Source organism: Musa acuminata, chromosome BXJ3-2, assembly GCF_036884655.1.
Source record: "Musa acuminata AAA Group cultivar baxijiao chromosome BXJ3-2, Cavendish_Baxijiao_AAA, whole genome shotgun sequence".
In the NCBI taxonomy this organism is placed as follows: Eukaryota; Viridiplantae; Streptophyta; class Magnoliopsida; order Zingiberales; family Musaceae; genus Musa; species Musa acuminata.
This window is the reverse complement of record NC_088350.1, coordinates 26,164,646-26,186,123: the sequence shown is the minus strand read 5'-3', so window position 1 is coordinate 26,186,123 and position 21,478 is coordinate 26,164,646. Positions and strand designations below refer to the sequence as shown.

The 21,478-nt window shown below is 42.8% G+C and overlaps 2 protein-coding genes across 3 annotated transcripts; one reads left to right on the top strand and one right to left on the bottom strand.

The window, feature by feature from the left end:
- Positions 1-148: 148 nt before the first annotated feature.
- LOC103976027 (plant cysteine oxidase 2) lies at positions 149-4,331 on the bottom strand. Of its 2 annotated transcripts, none has more exons than XM_009391202.3 (5): positions 3,625-4,331; positions 2,477-2,595; positions 2,220-2,379; positions 1,906-2,007; positions 149-708 (listed from the first exon to the last, which is right to left on the bottom strand). In XM_009391202.3, the coding sequence occupies exons 1-5, from the start codon at positions 3,839-3,841 to the stop codon at positions 584-586; spliced, it is 723 nt and encodes a 240-aa protein (XP_009389477.1). In that variant the 5' UTR covers positions 3,842-4,331; the 3' UTR covers positions 149-583. The 2 variants fall into 2 exon arrangements, with proteins under 2 accessions (XP_009389477.1, XP_009389476.1); XM_009391201.3 differs by having other exon boundaries at positions 1,906-2,112; positions 3,625-4,329.
- Positions 4,332-14,560: 10,229 nt separating this feature from the next.
- LOC135632134 (ATP-dependent Clp protease proteolytic subunit-related protein 1, chloroplastic-like) lies at positions 14,561-18,386 on the top strand. Its single transcript, XM_065140569.1, has 9 exons — positions 14,561-14,935; positions 16,059-16,174; positions 16,268-16,468; positions 16,581-16,685; positions 16,818-16,880; positions 17,476-17,587; positions 17,660-17,721; positions 17,802-17,984; positions 18,074-18,386. The coding sequence occupies exons 1-9, from the start codon at positions 14,668-14,670 to the stop codon at positions 18,158-18,160; spliced, it is 1,197 nt and encodes a 398-aa protein (XP_064996641.1). The 5' UTR covers positions 14,561-14,667; the 3' UTR covers positions 18,161-18,386.
- Positions 18,387-21,478: the final 3,092 nt, after the last annotated feature.

Genomic DNA, 21,478 nt, shown 5'->3' with positions numbered 1-21,478 from the left:
CTCAAGGATAATTTAGAGACAGAATCCATAATTCTTAGATTAATAATATATAATTAGTGTGCAATTAAAGACCAACATAAAAACGCAACAGTTCGATGGATGCAGCTCAACATCAGCAGGATCGAAGTCAGATCAACCACCACAAACATCAAGCAAACAGAACTGGAGAAGCATTGACAATTACATGAAAACAAAGTGGTGATCACAGTAAAGGATGACTCGCAAATGCTCAATTGATTCTTCAGGCCTTACAAATGAAGAAGAGCCATCAGAGTTCCATGAGAGACAATGAAATCAGCGAGCTTCGTAACCTTCTCAAGCTACACAAGAATGGCTTTCCATGACAACCCATGACCAGAACCAAACTCCCTGGAACAGACCCTGAAATGTTTTTTTGGGGGGGTCTAAGCTAGTATTCTATCAAAGAAAAAGGTTTCTGAAGAGACGATTTTTGAAGGTGAGCAAACACCGCCCTGATCTTATCGTCTAACCTTTTCTTTCTTTATGTATCTACACTCAAACAACCAGCCCCGTAGCTTCTTTGTGCTTTGCTGCAAACGCAGCATCATCGCAGAGTTGCAAATTAGCAGTCTACAACTTTTGGGCCCTTGTACTCAGCACCACGCACGACAAGATCATCAGGCTCACTTCCCCTCTCTTCCAGCCATGCATACTCCTCGCTCTCACCAGACAACACGATTGCATCGCCTGCAATAATGGGTCATGCCACAAGACACTTGCCTCAAAGATGAAATTTTTCATTAAAGGAACAAACATATTGCTAATCCAATCTGAAATATTACAGTTAATAGTCAAGATTTTTTGTCACATTTTTATACCGCGATGTAATAGTTTCTTCGATTATAAGCCATAGTTTTTTGTTTTCAACAGGAGATGTCCAGCTCAATTTGTTCCTTAGATACTGAAATTAGAATAATCTCAAGAACATCATGGCACCTCATTGCCCACAAATCAACAAGGGCTCCTGAGACACATTATTTCCAGCTCAGGCGATATGAAGGGATAACTATGAAAAAGGCTTAGTGGTTTTAAAGTAACTCGACATCGGTAATGATTAATGTTTGAATTCAAAGTAGTAAAACTTTTCTTTGCCATAATTGGTAGTGAGGTCTATCATCCCACACATTGAGTTACCACAAAAAATTAGGTAATATGATATGGCTACCAAACCCCTGACACCCTGACATAAGCTTTCTGAGGATCCATTCCACTATGGTGTTAAAGCATGTATCTTCCCTAACAGCTTAAGCCTTCAGGATTTATGGTCTAGACGATATCAAAGCTGGTCATGAGTTCAATTCCCAAACCTATCCCTGTTTCCCAATGTTTAATTAAAAAAAAAATTTGCAACATACCTATTTTTTCATTTGAGCTTGCACCATTCACTCAGGTTTCATTCACACATCAAGCCTAACTGGCTTACTTGTGAGAAGAGATATTAAAAATCATATATCCAACCCTTTCCTAAAGGCTTGTTTTGAGATTTGTAATCACCCAATTCAATACAGTCAGCTAGAGTCCTACTAAAAATCTGGATATAATATGCATATGGTACTAAACCCTGTTTCGTAACTTAACTTGAAAAGGCATATATGGAAAATTGGTAAAAAAATTGGACATACTCTTGCAACATAATCAGCGGCATCATAATATTAAACGTGGGTTACGAGGAACCAGCAGGATTAACTTGCAATATTACCAATAGCTGCCTTTAAACCTCATATACCAATACCATGAATAAAAATGTCAAGGTACTACATTTTTGTAGGCTTTCCAAGCTGATGCAAGTGTCCATAAATTTGGCATCGCATGAACGTAACGCCATAGGATATAGAGTAGAAACATCAATTAGAAAGTTGCTGCAAGTTAGAATGATGAACATACCTGGAAAACTTGAGTATGCATACTCCTTGTAGTAAATGCAAGCCCTACCTTCATCATCGTTGTATGGTGGTCCAAGGACATCTAGCACTGCACAGGAGGTTACTGCAGTAAAACAATGCATGTTACCCCCAGTGGTAGGGTATAAAACCGATGTTTCACAGGGTGCCTTAAAGATGGCATCAGTGTTCACCCTTGCCAAACATGCACCTGCATTTTTTAAACAATAATGACATACTAATAACAAGAAAAACAAATAGCAAGCAACATGATTCTTTGTGTTCATACAAACTGAACAATTCCAACAGAGCGCGTACCACTTGAGGATTTGATTTTCTCATTGGAGCCCTGAGGATCATTAACCCAATCGTAGGACTTAATGTGCATGGAGCCAAAAAGGAGTTTGCTAAAAACAGTCATGCCTGGGTGATTGTGAAGTGGAATGACAGCTGCTTGAGGGAGGCAGAAGATACCAATCTGCAAAATGTAGCCAGCAACAAAGGAGAATGGTAACCTTCCTAACTGCCAATAAAATCAAAGCACTAAATGGTAGAATCTAAAGAATGTTGGATACCGAAAATTTGGGGCATGCATAAATGTGCAAATATGTAACTGGAGGAGGTCCATCCATCCCAACATTCCGAAAAAATGGCATGTTAGAACTTAGACCAACATTTGCTGGCTTTAAAGTATCTGCATGAGAGGACAAAACCACAAACCATATCAAATACACAATACAGGTCAAAGGTGATAATGAAACTAACCAAAGGATAGATATATCCAGATTCCAATTCTATGTTTCCATTATGAGATCACTGAACCAAAATATGTTTAGATTACCTGCATTCAACTAATTGCTATAATTATATATCTTGTTTCCTGCATGTAATCTATGGCAATTTTCTATAATATAGGAGATCAGAAACAACATAAGATTGGACAGTAAAATCAAAACTGCCATTGGAGCAATAGATGTGCTCAGATATAGTAAATTCCTTGTTATAACCCCACAAAAACATGACATGTCGAATGACAGATATGGGGAGAGAAAGGGAAGAAAAACCATGATCTAACCATTGAAAAATGGTAAAACTTTTTGTACTTACCGACTGGTTATACATACATACATATATATATATACATATATATATATATATATATATATAAAGAAGTATTAGCTTAAACATCTCAGACATCGACAATGATAAGAACCACGTGGTGCGTGGAACTCCCGTATTAGCAAAAAAATCAAGGAATACAAAATATTAAGACTACAGGTACGGAGACAGTCCTGTTGCCTCTTGTTTTGCTCATATTTGTCAGTACTCCAAGTTCAGTTTTATGATGTAACATCAGATCATAATAAGAAAGGAACAGCATCTCCAATATTAGACATAGCTTGTCTAGCAAGAAGCGTGCATGAATCGAATCCAGGAAGAAAAGTAGAAATTAACCAATATCTTATTTCAAAATCGCTGCTTTAAGCTATCAATTGCCATGTCTGGTATACAGAAATGTGTGCATATCCATAAACAACAAGTTAATCCAATCTTTGCACTAAAGTAAACAATTATCATATATGTCAATATGTAATGGCCGTAAAGCAATCTATGTAATCACATTACAGTTAAAGATGAACCCTTGTGAGACAAACCAGAAAGCAAATTAAGAAAAGCAAAGAAACAAAATGATCCATTCACCTATAGTAGATTAGAACAGTACCAAGAAAAGATCGAAGGCGCTCCACATCATTCGGTGATGGGATGATGCCAGGCCCACCCTCAGCAAAAATCTCCTTGCAAGTTTCAAACAGCCTCTGCACGGCACGCGGCATCGATGCCAGCTTCTTCTGCCGCCGCTTTTTGGACGATGACTTGCCCTTCTCCGTCGCCAACTCTTCTCTTACCTCGCGGTCAGCCAAGGTGGCGTCGACCCTCATCCAAAGAAAAACACACACACAAAAAGAAAAGAAAGGCAAAGCTCTAAATCGGGGATAGTCGATCCACCGAAACCACAGTCGCAATCAAAATTACAACTTTCGAGGAGTTACGGAATGCTGGACCGGGAAAACACGAAGAACGTGGAAAAGATTGGATTTTTGGCAAGCATAAGCAGAAAGGTAGCTGGGTTGCAAGGTGGGGAAAGGAACAAAGAAAGAAAGGTACCAGCGGAAGGGAAGATTGGGTGATGATTCCTGTACACCTACATGGCCGCCGTACTCGCGAGCAAATCTATGTCGCTTTGCTTTCTCAAAAAGAGCAGAAATCTATGTTCTGAATGCCTCTTTTTTAAGGAAGGGAAGGGGAGATTGAGATCGGGATGGAGGTTGGGACGATTCCTGTTGGCTGAAGGTGATGGAGATGAGGCATAAGAAGCAGGGAGGCTCCGCAATGATACCATTTTTATGGGAAGGCGATCGAAAACCAGGGGCCATGCCAAGGGAGGTTCTCAGCTTTCCTGTGGGCTGCTCCAAACTGCCTTTGGTTTTTATACCCCCTCCCTCCCATCTGCCAGTATGTTGGTTGTATGCGCTGTGGTGGACCAGAAACTGCCTCCTGTCAACATCTTATAAGTCAATTGATGCAGGACTTTGATTTAAGACGTAGAGATCTTTATGAGACCTTTGTGGCTGTACACCCGTCCCTGTTGTGCGTACAAGCAACATATTTATTTACTTGTATCTCTCTCCTCTTGATAGTTATGAATGTGAGAACTCATGGATAAGCATCTATATGCTGATTTTTTTCTTTAATAAAGAAAATAAAAAGTAAATATAGGCATTGGTGTTGATGACAGTTAAGGGCCGCTCCAATACTGGACCACGGCATCAGAAAGGACCGCAACTGTAGCCATGCGCACGAAAAATAAAGTAGCAACAAAGCGAGCGGGAAAGGCTGACCATGTACCAGGAATCTAACCATCGTTTCGTTAACTAACTCGTTTCCAACCGTAACACCGCAGCGGCGGCCACGACTTATCATGCGAAGTACACGTGAAAGTGATACGTGTCAAAAAGGAATGGGTTATGTTGGCGAACTATTTGTGTGTCATAGACGTCGGCACCTGAAGAATTTGTGGGGTCGCGTCGGCCATGAAAAAATTCAGGAGTGATGTGGCATCTTGGGTGACTCGTGTTGACGATCTGGTCCACGTAATATGGTAGCAGGAGATGGAGACGGTAAAGGAATCAAAAGATTTGATTCTTTTTTCCTAACGTTAAGAGGTACTCGGTCGGTCATCGCGGAGCAGCGAAATGGGTGGCTGCCATACGTTTTGTCATCGCATACAAGACTGTGGTTGGATTCGAATCGAAAGAGACCGTGAATCGAATAGATGAAGAATTAGAATCGATGATTCGATGATTTCGAATTGAATCGAAGCCGTATCAGATGATTCGATTTTGATTCCAATTTCTTTGATTTCAGACCCGCCGAGCAACGCCACCGCCGTCTCATGAGCCTACGAATTGACCGCCGAGAGGAGGCCGACAACCTTTATGGAGCTGATGACTTTTAATCGAGAGGAAGACGCCGTTGGTGATGCAAACGCTGCGTCCGACGTGGATGAGTGGCAATGGGTCACACTCTGTTGGAATGCTACATTGATCGTGCATTCAATTCCATCTTTGGTACAAAAAAGACTTGATTTTTTTATGTGTGTCGTATCATTCATTGGACTCCGTATCACCATTGGTTCTACAAGATCAAACACGAGAGAGTACGAACCGCGACAGGATACAGGGATTGCAATAAATTCATGTGGTATCGTTCTGAGTCAACCCCGGAACTCGGTGGCGTTATTACTTGCGAAAGTATAAGAGACATAATAGTGATCAAAGGGTGTTAAGCTTCATTCAAATCGAATCGCTTAGTTTTAATTAAAATATAATAGATTCGAACTAAAAATTAATTCAGACCAATATAATCAAATCGATTCAAAATCAACTAATTGTTAGGATCGGGGTCGGCACTAAGAGGGGGGTGAATTAGTACAATGGTAAAAATTACGTCTTCAAAACTTCGTTTCGATTAAAATCATTTCCGACGTAAAACCATTTCGTAAATGTAATACTTTGAAAGCGTACACAAGAAAGTACCGGATGTAAAGAGCAAGTAAGGAGGTTTGTAGTTAAAGTAAATTGCTCAAAAAAATACAAACCGGATTTTAGAGTAATTCGATCGTCGTGACCTACATCCACTTCGCCGATTCTTCTTCCGTCGAGGCCATCGGTATCCACTATCGGTCTTCCTTCAATAGACGAAGACCAATCACCTTTTACACCTCTCTTCTCCTTTCCACGGGTTTAAAAGATAACCCTTACAAACACTCACACTCCTCTTATAGAATTCTAAACTTAGAGTGGATGAGGGAATTTCTAAAGAGATCGCAACAGCGTTTTCTCACTTTTGAATACTCTGCACTTATATGGTTTAACCAGGGATGAGAGGGGTATTTACAGGCTTCAAGTTGATTTAAACTTGAAGCCTAAAAATATCTCATCCCGAGTTTCCCGAGCATGGGCGGTACCACCGCTAGTGTCTGTCTGACACTGACACTGCACTGGGTGGTACCACCACATGGGGGCCTGTGCTGGTCAGTACCACCGCCTGGCACCCTGCAAAGGGTGATACAACCACCCAGACTAGTGGTGTCATTGTCTGACATGGTCTCGAAGACTGTGTCACGACGATGAGAATTCTTAGGGCATTATTTGGGTCTCTCATTAGGTCCAACGCAGTCCTTACATAGGCCTAGCTGGCCCCTAATTGGGTTGGCCCAAATCCAAACCCAATTACGTGCTAACTATGAAATCTAAGACATAATCTAAGTTAAACAAGTCTGTAAGTCTATTCTTCCGGCGAGCTTCCGACGATCTCTCGGCAATGTTTTGACGGACTCCCGGTAAGCTCCTGGACTTCACGACGATCTTCTTAGCGAGTTCCGACGAGCTTCTCTGGCAAGCTCCGAGACTTCTCGGTTGGTTCCGCCAGAACTTTCGACGAACGTTCGGACTTCTGACGAACTCTCGAACTCCCAACGAAATCGCGTCCTTGACTCCGGGACTTCATTTTGCTTCATGTCTTGCTATCGTAGTTAATCCTGCACATGTAAAACACACTTCGATCTAACCAATTAATACTAAGCATTAATCATTTTATCCGGCATGTCATTTGTCTTTTGACACTTCGTCTGGTTCTTCGGCATATCGTCCTCTCTTACGACCTATTGCCCAATCGGCCAGTTGACTCCGCAACTCTGATATCCTTGACGCAATATCTGCTCTTCTTGGCCCGATGCCCGAATCCATGGCTCGAAGCCTTCTGTCGATACGTCGACCGATCCACCGGCTCAACGTCCAATCTTCTGACATATTTTTCTTCGGCCCAACATGATTTTTCCTGCTTTAATTGTCTTATCCTGATTAAAGCATCATACGTCATTCAAAACGTAGATTGAAACATGAACACTTATCAATTGGTTTCATCATTAAAATACGAGATTCAACACTGATTCGACTAATCAATTTATAATTTTAAATATTTTTTAAAAAATATATTTTAAATGAATTAATTCGATTTAATTGAATCTAATTGATAAAATTAGACTCGTTTGTAGAATTATGATATTGAAATTTAGACAAATTTGACCTTTATTTGATTAATTAATTTGCACTGGTTAAGGGCTTTAGATGGTGAACTTGATCAGATTAATATTTGTAAAATTAAAATTGATTTGATCCAAATCGATTAATCAAATTTATAAAAAAATTCTCAAATAAGAATTAGTCTTCAAAAATCAAAATCGAACTATTTCAACAATTTCCAACCATAATTGATGTCATTCATATGAGTTTGCGTTAACGATTAGAAATATTACACATATAAATTGTTTGTGTTAACGATTAGAAATAATATACGTATCAATTGGAAAAGGATGGAGTAAGAGAAGAATGTAATAATTATCAAAGTTTTAAATGGAATTTATTTATATATGTAAATCATTATTTCTCATAATTATATGATATATTAATTATGACATATAAACCATGATATCATGATACATGGTCTTTTTAAAAATAGAACATATAACTTGGGTTGTTGATTCGAATGGGAATACGTATTACATGACAAAATCAAATATTCACATTAAATTATTTAAAAATTATGGGCTAAATTATAATGACCCGATATGATTGACTAATTGATTTATTAACTTTGTTCAACCTAAATATTTGATTAAAATATTTAAACTGAAATTAATAATAATACACCTATCAAATTTTTATAGATTAATCTTAATCTTAATCCGTTTTTAATATAAAACTAATTGAGATATTATAATAATTATTCAACTCGACATCATCCCAATAACTATTTAGCTCCATATATGAAAACAATATCCCTCTAAGTTATTCGCATATAATAGATATGATAAAAAAATAAATTTGCTTAACTATCTCTCTAACTTCAAATGATTGATGCATTTTTTTTCTTTAAATTTATATCTAATACACATATTTCTATAAAGGTTAAAAATTTGCTTGTTACTTGTGCATGTCAATCCCGGTTGAAAGATTAGAGGAGGAAATAGTCTTATTTTTCTATTTTTATTAATCCTCAAATTTTCCTTGGTACCGTTTAATAGTTAAGATAATAATACACTAATTACTAAATAATTTAAAATCATCTATAGTGAATATGATACCTATTATTATCCTATCAAACTTAATTAACTGATAAATCTGTCCCAAAATTGATTTAAAGAATTTTTCTACACATAGCTATCTCAAATTAAATTAAAAGGCATCCTTATTCGATTTAAATTGATTGAACTCGAACATAAAAAAATGTTTTAAAAATAATTTATCTATTTTTTTATAAAAAAGAATAATTATTTTCACATAGGTATCAAAATAATTATTTTCATTAAAAAATAATTTTTTTTATAAATATAATTAAAAATATTTTATCTAAAAAAGATTTCCTTATTAAGTTTTTATTGAAGGGCACCATTTAATTGATTTTTATTTGAAACGATCTTTTTAATTAATTTGATAAAAATATCTTATGTCTTTCATCATTCCCGCTTATTAAGATTACTATTAGTAAACAAATGTGTCGTGGCTGATGAGTCAGCACGACCTGGTCCACGAGTCAATGTTTGGAGTCTTCTGTTGGCTGAGCTAGATTTCGAGGTCGACTGGGCCCTCACGACGGGGTGTTGATCAGTGTTCCTTGGCGTGCCAATCGGGGCGCCGTGTATGCCAAGCTACGTCTCTCCTTCTCCGAGGTGGTTGGCAGCTCATCTTCGTGAGGTAGTCACAGCCTCGGGAAGGGGTGCTGGTTGGTATTGGTCGGGATCCGAGCTGGTTGGCTGCTCTCCTTCGTGCACTGGATGGTGATTCCCGAGTGGTTGGCAGCTTACCTTCGTGAGGTGGTCACGTTTTCCTACAAAAATGGCCCTCGTCGGGATCACCCGATGAGGCCCTCCAACGAGCAAGTTAGTCGAGTGATCAATTGATTTTTTTGCCTCTCCCGTTCCTGGATCAGGTCGAGGGTATTTATACCTACGTGCGGGAATTGGTCGGGCCCTGGTCTGGCATGGCCATTGACTCTGGGGGTGGAACAATCTCTCTGAAGAGATGACATCTTCGGGGGTGCTCGAGCGACGTTTCATGGCACTGCCCTAACAGCAGACGACACCGCCCCCAGCTCTTGGGGTGGTCAGGCCGCACAGGCGCATCGTTGGAGCTTGACGTGGTGTGCACCCCACAGTTTTGGAGGCGTACTGTGTCGCGTCGGTCTGCAGCATCTGTCGGTGATTCACATAGGGCTATAATACACCCTATCACTTCCCCCCCACCCGAGGCGTGCCGACGGATCGTTGGCGGTCCGAGAGGCATGCCTGGGTTTGAGGGATATGATAGCGCTATACTTTTTGTGGGAGGAATGAATTGATTTGTCGGGGGTAATTTAGGGGGGAGATGCACCGTGATTCGGGCAGGACTGACCCTGCTGATCGAATGGTAGGGGCCTGGTGAGGCGAAACTGAAGCGTTGAAACCAGTGAGGCGAGACCTGCGCGAGAGGGTTGGATTGACTCATCTGGGGGCATTTTAGAGGGGCGATGCCCCGTGATTCGGGCAGGACTGAACCTGCTGGTCGAACGGTAGGGGCCTGGTGAGGCGAAACCGAAGCGTCGAAACTGACGAGGTGAGACCTGCGCGGCGAGGTTGGATTGACTCATCGGGAGGCGTTTTAGAGGGGCGGTGCCCCGTGATTTGGGTAGGACTAACCTTGCTGGTCGAACGGTAGGGGCCTGGTGAGGCGAAACCGAAGCATTGAAACTAGTGAGGCGAAAACGACATGTGGTAGGTCGGATAACGGGTTTGGCACGGCTCGGAGTTACGGTTGCCGAGTTTGCAAGTCAGCGAGCGAGTCGGGGGTCGATGTGGAGCAACTTGGATTGATAGACTAGGCCAGTGATTCGGGCGCTGGATTGACCAAGATGTGGCTCGGGCATAAGATTGGTCGTTAGGTGTGGCTCGAAGCTGGATTTGGTCAAGATGCGACTCGGGCATTGGATCGACCAAGATGCGACGCGGGCGTTGGATTGGCCGAGATGCGTGGCTCGGGCGTTGGATGGCCAAGGTGCGTGGCTCGGACGTTGGATTTGGCTGAGATGCGACTCGGGCGTTGGATGGCCGATGTGCGTGGCTTGGACGCTGGATTTGGCCGAGATGCGACTCGAGCGTTGGATGGCCGATGTGCGTGGCTCGAATGCTGGATTTGGTCCAGATGCGACTCGGGTGTTGGATGGCCGAAGTGCGTGGCTCGAACGCTGGATTTGGCCGAGTGGGTAGCTTCGGCTCTGTATCGAGTATGGGGACCAAGTTGTGAGCTCGGCTCCGAATTAAATCTGGGGACCGAGTTGTGAGCTCGGCTCTAAATTGAGTCTGGGGACCGAGTTGTGAGCTCGGCTCTAAATTGAGTTTAGGGACCGAGTTGTGAGCTCGGCTCTGAATTGAGTTACCGACGGGTCGTCAGTCGGGAGCGATCTGGAGTGACCCGGGCAGGAGTTGGGCCTGCGGGCTGTAGGTCGGGAACTAATCTAGAAAGGCTCGAACAAGAGCTGGGCCTATGGGTCGTAGGTCGGGAACCGATCTGGAGAGGCTCAAGCAAGAGCTGGGCTAGTGAGCCATAGGTCGGGAACCGATCTGGAGAGGCACGGACAAGAGCTGGGCCTACGGGCTATAGGTCGGGAACCAATCTGGAGAGACTTGGGCAAGAGCTGGGCCTACGGGCTATAGGTCGGGAACCAATCTGGAGAGACTCGGGCAAGAGCTGGGCCTATGGGCTGCAGGTTGGGAATCGATCTAGAGAGGCTCGGACAAGAGCTGGGCCAATGAGCCACAGGTTGGGAACCGATCTGGAGAGGCTCGGGGAAGAGCTGGGCCTATGGGCTGCAGGTTGGGAATCGATCTAGAGAGGCTCGAACAAGAGCTGGGTCTGCGGGCTGCAGGTCGGGAACCAATCTAGAGAGGCTTGGGCAAGAGTTGGGATGACGAGCCGCAGGTCAAGAACCGATCTGGAGAGGATCGGGCAAGTGCTAGGTCGGCGTCTTTCGATGGGTCCCCTGGGATGTGGAGTTGCTTCTTGGGGTTTCTCAAGATAGTGCCCGAGGTGACCTTTTTAGATGAAGTCCTCGCTTCGATTCTGGAGGTCATGACAATCTTCCATACCGTGGCCGTAGTCCTAGTGGAACGTGCTCAAAGGGAGAAGCGAAGGCCTCGGGAGCAATAGCTCTTGTAAGTCGGGCCTCTGGCGGGGTTGCACCGGGGCTGCTGAAGTTGCTCCCCGGGATTGCTCCGCCCTTAGCCTCTTGTTGTTCATGCACTTTCTCGCCACCAGAGCTTTGGCGGCAACGTACTGGTTGGCACGTTGGAGCATCTCGAGGATGGCTGCCAGCGACCTCTCGATCAGTGACTAGAAGAACCTTGAAGGCTTCAAGCCCATCAGAAACACCTGCATGATAAGAGAAGGGTGAGCGTCCGGGAATCCCCGGATCTCAGTGGCAAAGCGTGCCATGAACTGAGAAAGCAACTCATCTTCGTGCTGGGATAGCACGAGCAGGGTGGCCATGGAAGGCCTAGGTCGTGCGCTGGCAGGAAGTTCTGTTCAAACTTCCTGACGAGTTGGTCGAAGGACGAGACCGAGGATTGCGTAGCCGGCTGAACCATGCTCGTGCCGGTCCCCTTAGAGTGGTCGCAAATGCCCCGTACATCAATGCATCGGAGGTGCCATAGAGGGCCATCTGAGCCTAGAATGTGGAGACATGCTTTGTGGGATCGGAGCCACCGTTGTATGTCTCCAATGTCGGCAGCTTGAAGTTGAGAGGTACCGACTTGTCCTGTACTTCCTAAGTGAAAGGGGACCCACCCGAGCCGCCTTCATTGGACTCGCCCCACGATTTTTGAAACTCACGCTGGAACACATCCAAACATTGGTTGACCCGGGACAATTGGGCCCTAAGCAAGTCATCCGCCGAGTCGGATGATACGGTGTTAGGCTCGAAGTGGGGTAGTGTGACTTGGCAGGGTGCAGGTATGCTCTACTCGGGCGGACCTCTCGGGTCCGTCATTTGGTCTCGGGCTTCTGCCGTCTCAACCTGCTCCCTGCTCGGCCTTTGCCGGGTCGAGTTAGTCGAGGGAGTTGCTAGCTGCACGATTTGGGGAATGAGCGGGACAAGCATCTACATCATCCTTACCATCGCTTGTACTTGGTTGGTCAGGCTGAGGAATGTCTCGGGTGACACGGTCGAGGATCCTTCGGTAAGTCTGGGAGGTAGTAACCCCGAGTCATTGAACAAGCTTCGGCAGCGATCCGGCATTGAGGCCAGGATCCCCCCATTTTAAAGGACAGGAAGGGGCTGATCTCCGGGCGCAACAAAAGGGTGACCGGCCGATGGTTCTTCCTCGGGGAGAGCTCCCGTGGGATGCTCCTATGACATAGCCCTCCTTCTAGCGCCAAAATATTAGTGAACAAATGTGCCGTGGCTGATGAGTCAGCACGGCCTAGTCCACGGGTCAATGTCGGGAGTCTTCTGTCGGTTGAGCTGGATGCCGAGGTCGATCGGGCCCTCGCGATGGGGTGTTGATCAACGTTCCTTGGTGTGTCGATCCGTGCGTCATGTATACCAAGCTGCGTCTCTCCTTCTCCGGGGTGGTTGACAGCTCGTCTTCGTGAGGTGGCCGCGACCTCGGGAAGGGGTGCTGGTTGGTGTTGGTCGGGATTGGGGCCGGTTGGTTGCTCTCGTTCGTGCACTGGATGGCGATTCCCGAGTGGTTGGTAGCTCGCTTTCGTGAGTGGCCATGTTTTCCTGTAAAAATGACCCTCGTCGGGATCACCCGATGAGGCTCCTCCGACGAGCAAGTCAGTCGAGTGATCAATTGATTTTTTTGCCTCTCTCATTCGAGGATCAGGTCGAGGGTATTTATACCTGCGTGCGGGAATTGGTCGGGCCCTAGTCCGGCATGGCCATTGACTCTGGGGATGAAACAACCTCTCTAACGAGATGACGTCTTCGGGGGTGCTCGAGCGACGTCAAACGTCACTGCCCTAACAGTAGACGACATCGCCCCCAGCTCTTGAGGTGGTCAGGCCGCATAGTCGCACCATTGGAGCTTAACGTGGCATACACCTCACGGTTCTAGAGACATACGGTGTCACATCGGTCTACAGCATCTGTCGGTGGTTCACATAGGGCCAAAATACGGTTCTTGCGCTCGTTGCCCACACCTTCTTCTATCACTCTCTCTTCCTCGTGATTGAAGACAAGGAGCCATTTGATCTCATTCTTGTCAACACTCTCTCTTCCTCGTGATTGAAGACAAGGAGCCATTTGATCTCATTCTTGTCAACCATGAGGGTCATCCATTTAATATTTATGTTATTGGTGCCTTTGTGTGTTTGCTTCGGTTTTACCCACATTGCACAGACAATAAAGGAGGGCACAAGGTTACTACCCATGGTGGCATTGCACATAGGTAACAAGGGAGAGCAAGCAGCAAGAGAGGCGGAGGAGGAGAAGGAAGAATGGAGAGCAAGAGGAAAAGGAGGAGGCAACAGACGACACTACTCACGGTAGGAGCTAGGATAGTGACAGCAACAGAAGCAACGACCATTAAGGCAACAACAATGGTTGAGAGCGATGACGATGAAGGCAGCAACAATCAACGACTAGTGGAGAGTCGAAAGATATTTTTATCAAATTGATAAAAAAAAAATATCCTAGAGTAAAAACTAATTAGAGGGCTCATTTGGTAAAATGTTGAATAGTGCGATTTTTTAAGATAAAAACACCTAAATAATACAAAAACATTATTTTTACAAAATAACTATTTTATAAAAAATCTCATCTTTTATTTTATTTTTCCTTCCTTAATCTCTTCTTTTTTCTGTGAAGAATAAAACACGACGTGGCCCCTCGTTTGGAAATACTACTGCACGTGTTTCCACGAACGGCCACCTTTGGTGTGATGGGTAGAAAATGTGGAGCCCTGTATCAGACCCATGTGGCACGAGGGATGGTGTACTAGTGGGTACGCTTGCGGTTAATTTTTCATATAACCTCATCTAAAGGATGAAAGAGATCGAGAGAACGAGCGAAGGCACAAGAAAAATAGTAACACGCCATCGGCTAGGTTTCGATCCGCCGCTCGCCACAGGAGGATTACTACATCGGTTTCTCTTCGGAAGTCTAATCCATGGCGGTCGCGCTGCGACCTCTCTCCATCTCTTCTCCATTTGACGATGTCTCCCTCGCTCCCGGAAGAGGAGCCTCTCGTGAACTAGGTCTTCGATCTGGTGTCCCCAAGAGCTCATTTTTAGCCCCCTTCAAGCTATCGGCGAGGTCCCCTCATTCTCTCGCCACAGCTTCGAGGAAGAAGGCGGCCTGGAGATGCGAGTCACGGTCTTCTGGCAGCTATGAGCACATACCCAAACAATTTCGGGAGGAAAACCTCAAGAAGGGATGTAAGCGCCTCGTGCCTCGTATCGGAAATTATTTATTTTGTTTTATTTTCGTGATAATTAGATTCAGTGCTTGCGTTTTTTCCGTTGATTTCATGTTCTTTTGTTATTGTTATTACTATGAAGATGTGAACCTCTTAACTTGGTCAAATCTGTTAACTTTTGTAGGTTTATTTTGCATTTATTCACATACTTTCACTCCTCACAAGTCTTTCTTGATGAGTTCAGACTTTCTATTGTCATTTTATTCCTGTGAGGTTGTAAGGAAGATAAACACCATAAACACCAGTCATTCAAAACGGCTGGTTACTTCATCGAGCTTTTTCCCTATCACAACAATATAATTCACACCTTTGAGAGAGAGAGAGAGAGAGAGAGAGAGAGAGAGAGAGAGAGAGAGAGAGAATTCACAGTTTTGAAATGGGAAAATCTGTGTTTGAAACACTTAATTACAATAGTTATCGATTTTGTGTTCTCAAATTGGACATGCTAGGAAGCTTATTTCATTTTTCTTTCATATGGGTGTTGGTATAAGGGTGAAATATGATGTGGTTTTGAAGATGAGGTGTCTAGATTGGGAGCTAAATGACTTCGGAGGATCACAGTGGCTCTACAGATGATATCAAACTATTTCTTTGATGGAGCTTTCTCATGCTAAAGTAAGATTTTTGTAACCAAAATGCCTATGCTGAAAACATTGAGAGAGTCGGCCATCTTTTAGTATTCATCTTTTCTCCGGGAAACATCAAGGTCATTTATATGCTTGTGAAGGTTCATTCTGTGCAGTGTGAGAGTGGTTGATTTCTGACTTGTTCAATATTTGGTCATCCTATAATTTTTTGTGCATAATGAACTTAAACTGTTCCATTTCTATTGCATCATATAATTTAGATTTGGGAGTGGTATTTCCCGTTCACATTGACTTGTTCAATATTTGGTCAACCTCTACTTTGTCGTGCAGAATCAACTTAAATGGTTCGATCTATATTTCTTCATTTAATTTAGATTTGGTAGTGGTGTTTCCCATTTACATTCTTTCAGCAAACAAATTGTTTATGTTTAGTAAAATGTACACTTTTTGTACTGTGTTTTAGATTAAAATCCTCCCTTCTTTGATGGTTGACAGTGATGGACAATTATAAGAACATTCCTAAGCACCTATATGGCCTTACTGCTTCACAAATGGACATGTTCATGACTGAAGATAACCCCGTGAGGCGGCAAGCGGAAAAAGTTACAGAGGTAGCTGAGAGACTAATACCTTGTTTTCAAGTTTTTTTCGTTCAAAGAACTAAAATGGAGATGAGTCCCATGCGTTATTGGATGTAATTACAGGAAAGCATTTCTTCTGCAAGAAATTACCTTGATAATGGAGGGATGTATAGCTTAACAGGCATTAATGATGGCCCATCAAAGTACAGTATGAGTGTAAGTATGTATCGTGGTGGTGCTCGAGGATATGGAAGGCCAAGATCTGCTCCTCCAGATTTGCCTTCTTTGCTCTTGGATGCTCGAATTGTATACCTTGGAATGCCAGTAAGACATCATGTGTTTGGACAATGTAGCTTGCAAATTCATGCGCTTGATATTCATCATCTTTCGGTCTTATGCAGATGTGTGATCATGTCTTTTTCTATATATTAAACAGATAGTTCCTGCTGTCACCGAGCTTCTTGTTGCTCAGCTGATGTGGTTAGATTATGATAACCCCTCCAAACCTATATACCTATACATCAATTCACCTGGGACTCAAGTAAGAGTTTCTATAAACAATCAGTTATTTTATATCCTCTGGAGAAGATGTCAATCATATATTATATTCTGCTGAAACAACTAGAAGTTCAGTAATCTGTGTACATACTCATTTCTATTGTATAACTTCCAGAATGAGAATAAGGAGACTGTTGCATCCGAAACTGAGGCTTATGCAATTGCTGATATGATGGCTGTAAGTAAACCAATTCGAATCTCTGAGGATCAGTTGGCTTGAGGAACATTGATATAAGTTATACTGTTGAAAAATAGTTGCTACTTCTGACCTCCTTTTTCAGGCATGTTTACTTTTTTAGTTTACCAAAGTTGAGAAATCTTTATATCTTCATATATCTGATAAATCACTGCCAGATATATTTGCCTTGTATGTCTTTATAATTATAAAAGTGATCCTTTGTGCTGATTTATTGTTTTTGATGCACTTTCATGGTGACTATAAAGTCTAGTGTTTCAGTTATCTGATATCCTTTGACTAGTGCGAACCAACTTGATTTGGAAGTATGAATTTTATAGTGATGCAGCCTAATTCAGGTTAAAGAATTATGATTAAGACTGAGTCAATATTTGGATAAAGTGGAAGCTTTTTTGGGGTCAATCAGATTTGTATTTTTTTTATTTTTTAATGCTCATTACAGTTTTTGTCATTGTTTTTATATGTTGCTCAAAATGTAAGTTATGTCTGAAGATGAGTAACTGATGCTCAGTGCTGTTTTATCTCCACAACATACTGTATATCTGACCTGCATCTCGGTTTTTTTCTTGGTCAACAGTACTGCAAATCCAAAGTCTATACAGTAAACTGTGGCATGGCATATGGTCAGGCTGCAATGCTTTTATCTCTGGGTGCCAAGGGCTATCGGGCTCTGCAGCCAAATGCCTCCAGTATGTAAATGTTCACTCTCCTGTAGTTGTGTATTTGCATATCACAACTTTAATGATGTCGCTACTTTGCAGCCAAATTGTATCTTCCAAAGGTGAACAAATCTAGTGGTGCGGCTATTGACATGTGGATCAAGGTGATTCTCTTGAGCACGGCCCATATATACGTCAGTCTATCATGTATCTTCACAATCTTCATGTCATTTACTTCTTTCAGGCAAAAGAGCTTGATGCCAACACCGACTATTACATAGAGCTGTTAGCTAAAGGAATTGGTAAACCAAAGGAAGAGATTTCAAAGGACATCCAGCGACCAAAATATTTCCAGGCGCAAGATGCTATTGCCTATGGAATCGCAGACAAGATCATTGACTCGCGAGATGCGGCATTTGAGAAACGGGTTAAGACTTTAGAAGTTTCATCTGCTCATATAAAATGCCTCAGTTTTGTTTCCTCAGATTGGATTTCTCATATTAATATTTTGTCCAGAACTACGATGAGATGCTAGCACAATCGAAAGCCATGAGAAGGGCAGCTGGAGCTGGTCCACAAGCAGCACCATCTGGGTTTAGGTAGATATTTGAACTGATCAGCAGATAAATAACTTTAGTACCTCATAATTTTCTGGCTGAAAACATACATGTTGATGCTACTGCCAGAAAAGTAGTGCTTGTTTTTGAAGGTGTGCTGTGCATTGGGCATATAAAGGTCTAAATATTTTAGTTACTCTTGCCCATGTTCAAGCACAAGTGTGATGCTTTAAGATGAATCTATCCTATAATAGTTACCATTACGTCTGCAATCTGGTGGTATATCTTCCAAATCCAAATCCCGAAATCTTGTATCCTTCACGTTCATGCTCGTCTCTGGCATGGGCTGTAGTGCACTACGCTCTCGTGGCCGTATTAGTGCTACTTTTAAAGACCACTGCTATATTTTTTTTTTATTGTGGGTCATTATATGAATCATTGTTATTTTCAAGGACAGTCGCCTCTTGACATGTTATGGATTTTATTTGGTCAAAAGTTCGATCATCAAAAGTTCGAAACCTCAATCGATATATTTTAAAGTTGAGGGTTGGGAACATCAACTAATATATTTTGAAGATGTTAACTAATTAAGATGATAAAGATTTTGATAATTTATGGTAAGATTTTGGTTCAAATTCTATCCTTTAATTTAGCATTAAAAGAATAATCATTAGTTGGGATGTATGTTGAGATAGAGCCAGATTTTTAACCAATAAGAGTTGTTGAGATGCAGTTAAGAGTTATCGAGTGCAATTTGTCAAGGTGGGAAGCTGTTTTTGAACTATTGAGACCCCCTCGAGTAGCTAAGCTCATCCGATATTGAATTTTTTTTTTGACTTGATTTCTCTAATGCCCAAGTGAAAGTAGAGTGCAAGACGATTTTAAGAAGAGAAGAGTTCCGAAAATCCATAGAAGGATGATTATGCCCTTAACAATTTTATCATTTTACGTGTGGTGTTTCTGGTACGAAGCATACTTATCAACGTATGTAAAAGGATGATTATGCTCTTATCAAGCAATCATTTTTGTCACGTACATCCACTAGCAAGCAAACATTAGATATTCCTTTCGAAACTTAGGATGGGTCATGAATGGAATGGTTGATCGATTTGTGGAATGTAGTCATTAATGAGTTGTTGTGAAAGTTGGCTGGCAAAATAGTCCTAATTCTGCTTTATTTCGGAACATCCATAATGGTCCTATCATTTTTGAACCGGAAATAATCTCGACCCTAAACGGACCGATAAAATTGTGGGTCCTAAAAGACATGTAGGATTCAAGACGATGATATCTTAATGGATGAAGAACGAGATTGATGTGGGAAAGACGATCCACACCAATGGAAATATGAAAAGTGGAGTGTGGAATCACGCACGACGCTCGCACCCAACTCAGCTCCGCAAACACCACTAAAGCCCAGTTTGGAGCATCGTTCGGATTGGCAAACACTATCATCTGCTTGACGAACACCATCGCAACTCCACTCACTCTAATTCGTACCGCACCAAGTTAACTCGGTGATGCCATATCGCTAGTACCATTTAGTTATCGAATCAAAACAATTCGAGTTTAGATTATTTTCCCCTTAGCCTGTGGTGGAATTTGATCTAATCTTCATACTTTTTGGGTTTATTTATGCCTTAGCAGCATGTAAGAGATCTATAGTAAAATTGACAACCCTATTTTAGATCTGTGAATGTTTCTAGCTTATATTTGTAGCTCCCATATATAGTCACTGTACGGAGGTAAAATTATAATTCAAATTATGTGGTATAAAATGTTAATCATCTCAATGCTTTGGAATCTCTGATAGCACAAGACTGGATGGAGTTATGAGGTAATATCCTTGGTTTGACTTTGCTTACTTCTACAGTAATATCATACGAGCACTTATACATTGAAATTTTGTGCGTGAGGAATTATCCTAGATCTTTTCTCCAATCATTCAAAGCTTACGAAATCTATTTTTATATTTTATGATATTTATAAAATATTTTTATTTATAGGATCTTGAATTTATGCTTTGAACAATTACGTGTTTGCTTGTTCACTACATGTTTCTTTTCCTTATAGGTCTATAACTGTATAAGGTTTCAAGGATATTGTGTTAGAATATGTGGCCATTTTTATAATTGAATAAGATAGAATAGCTAATTGGGTTCCGATATTTTAGCCAGTCCACTACGGAACGATTCCTCAGAGATATTCTTGATGGGAGGATATCTTCTGAGATCTCATCTCATCGTAGACCCTCTGCTCTCGCCTATAAACGACACGTATAGACGCATCTCTCCGTTGAGGAATTCAGTTATTCTTCTCGACTCTCTCCCCCAAAACCCTCTCCCCAAATCCATCAATTTGTGTGATCCTGTGAAAGGATAGGAAGAGAGGAGAAAGGGTCTACTCTTCGCACTTCCTGCAGATTCCGCAGCGCGATCGGATTAAAGACGGAGCGCAGCAATCTTGGATCACGGTGCTGAGCAGATCAAACAAGATCTCTGAACGGATGGCATCAAAAGGTACGCATCGTATAATTAGATTTATGTATTGAATTTCAAATCCTGGCATATAGGTTAATTCCGCATTATTGATTTAGCATAATAACAGATTTTTATGCTTACAATTGGTATCAGAGCCAGTTTTTTGAAATCATGCATTAGATCTGTAAATTAATTTACGATGCATAATTACCTTTATCTTCCAAGAACTGCTAAGCAGTAATGGTCACCGTCGACCTCGCTGCAAATCTGCGGTTACGCCGAGTAGCGTACGCATTACAGAACTCGTCCCATATGTGGACATTACAGAACTCGTCATATGGACATTACAGAACTCGTCCCATATGCGGACATCACAGAACCCCGTCCGTGCGACGACATCACAGAACCCCGTCCGTGCGACGGCATCACAGAACCCCGTCCGTGCGACGGCATCATAGAACTCCGTCCGTGCGACGGCATCATAGAACTCCGTCCGTGCGACGGCATCACAGAACTCCGTCCGTGCGACGGCATCACAGAACTCCGTCCGTGCGACGGCATCACAGAACTCCGTCCGTGCGACGGCATCACAGAACTCCGTCCGTGCGACGGCATCACAGAACCGAACCCCGTCCGTCCGACGGCATCACAGAACCGAACCCCGTCCGTCCGACGGCATCACAGAACCCCGGTCGCACACGGCCACAATCCGTCCATGCGACGGTCGGCCGCACGCAGGCAGACAGCCCAGGTGGCAGCCATGCGTGAGTTGGCCGTGCACAGGCGGCGGCCGCGTGCTGGCAGCAGCCACCCGCGGGCAGGAACCGCCGCAGCGGCAGTGGCCGCGCATGAGCAGTATGCCCCGCGGCGGTAGCGCCGTGGCG

Excerpts from the sequence above, each read along its gene's own strand:
- LOC103976027 (XM_009391201.3), bottom strand. The coding sequence starts at position 3,841 with ATGAGGGTCGACGCCACCTTGGCTGACCGCGAGGTAAGAGAAGAGTTG. Across the intron at positions 2,596-3,624 it reads GCGCCTTCGATCTTTTCTTG|ATACTTTAAAGCCAGCAAAT; the intron begins GTACTGTTCTAA and ends CCTCTCATGCAG. Across the intron at positions 2,380-2,476 it reads ATGCATGCCCCAAATTTTCG|ATTGGTATCTTCTGCCTCCC; the intron begins GTATCCAACATT and ends TACATTTTGCAG.
- LOC135632134 (XM_065140569.1), top strand. The coding sequence starts at position 14,668 with ATGGCGGTCGCGCTGCGACCTCTCTCCATCTCTTCTCCATTTGACGAT. Across the intron at positions 16,881-17,475 it reads CAATTGCTGATATGATGGCT|TACTGCAAATCCAAAGTCTA; the intron begins GTAAGTAAACCA and ends CTTGGTCAACAG. Across the intron at positions 17,722-17,801 it reads CTATTGACATGTGGATCAAG|GCAAAAGAGCTTGATGCCAA; the intron begins GTGATTCTCTTG and ends TACTTCTTTCAG.